The sequence below is a fragment of the Buceros rhinoceros genome, unplaced genomic scaffold (assembly GCF_000710305.1).
Source record: "Buceros rhinoceros silvestris isolate BGI_N320 unplaced genomic scaffold, ASM71030v1 scaffold2405, whole genome shotgun sequence".
Lineage (NCBI taxonomy): Eukaryota > Metazoa > Chordata > Aves > Bucerotiformes > Bucerotidae > Buceros > Buceros rhinoceros.
In genome coordinates, this window is record NW_010413210.1 from 10407 (window position 1) to 11672 (window position 1266).

General features: G+C 51.4%; 1 protein-coding gene across 1 annotated transcript in view; it reads right to left on the minus strand.

The window, feature by feature from the left end:
- The window catches only part of RNF43 (ring finger protein 43), a gene marked incomplete at its 3' end in the record, with an annotated part of 9666 nt that overhangs the window by 2007 nt on the left and 6393 nt on the right, over positions 1–1266 (minus strand). Inside the window, exons 5-6 of the mRNA XM_010136621.1 lie at positions 994–1095; positions 201–359 (exon numbers count right to left, since the gene is read on the minus strand). Of these exons, the coding sequence (XP_010134923.1) occupies positions 201–359; positions 994–1095 (261 nt within the window). The remainder of the gene's footprint in view (positions 1–200; positions 360–993; positions 1096–1266) is intronic.

The window sequence follows — 1266 nt, forward strand, 5'->3', positions numbered from 1 at the left end:
GTGAACAGCTTTTTTGGCCAAGGGTCAGGCAGACCTCCATAGATGCTGGTCCTTTCCCAGCCCTCATGAATTGCTGAAGGAAACACCCCAAGGCCCTTCTGCCCCTGCCGGACCGCTCAGCTCCCACCACAGCTCCCACCGGACTGCGGCGGGGAAGCTCAGAGTACCGTGAATAACCAGCAGCCGAGCCTGCAGCCTACCTGGCCCTCGCTGAACTCCTCCAGGCAAATGGCACAGACTGGAGCGGAGCTGCAGCTGCTGGCTGAGTCCCACCGCGATGCCTGCCGGCACCTCGCCTGGTACTTGCGCGTGGCCAGCTGCCCAATGGCCTGCATGGTCTGCTGCTGCAAGGAGTCCTGCTGGGGAGAAAGAAGGCTTTAAGGAGAGGCTCGGCCTTACATTGCCATACTTCTCATTGCTCTTCTGTTTTCCAAATGGGATTAGCAGGAATTTAGGGTGATACTCATTTCCAGAGGTGACTTTTTGTCTAATCTCCCTTAGCCAGAATAGGCTTTGTCACCAGCAGGAGACACCTGGCACTGGACATTCAAAATCGCTCAGCGGTGATGAGTTTTTGAGCCGTAAAGGCTTGTCTTTCTATAGGACAAATTGGGTATTCTTCAATCTGAATATACACCTGACTCTGGAAAGACAATTATTTCATTTGCTAGTTTTTACTAAAAACATTAAATCTTCTACTCTCTACCAATACAGATAATACTGTTAAAATCAAGAGCTTGTGGGCCAGCTCTGCAGCTTTGGGTGCTGGGACAAGCTCTGAAAGGTGCTGGGACTGCTGCTGCAGCGCTGGTGGGGCAGCAGGAGAGCAAGGCCACCCCATGAGGGCTGCTGCCAGCCCATCTCAGGGCAGCTTCTGCCTCATGTGGCCACATCTTCAGTTCACAGAGAGGCACATTTCCACTCCCAAACTGTGTCCCTTCCTGCCCTTCGTGTGTTTGTTTGCTCAGTCATATCTGCTCCTGAGATCCCTACCTGAGTCCTGTTCAGTTGGCACTTTGTGCGGACAACAAAAATCAAAATGATGACGACCACAGTGATGACCACCGTGAGAAGAATCCACACATCGTAGTCTGGCTGTTGGATAAAACAGGAAAGAAATTACACTTGTGTGGCAGGAGAGGGAATTACTGCCTAGGCAGGGGAATGCTGATCCCTTCCTGACTTGGAATACAAGACCCTTGGCCAAGCTCTACCTGCTTGATCTTTACAGGTGAAAGAAAAAGGGTTCAATCTTTCCTGCACATT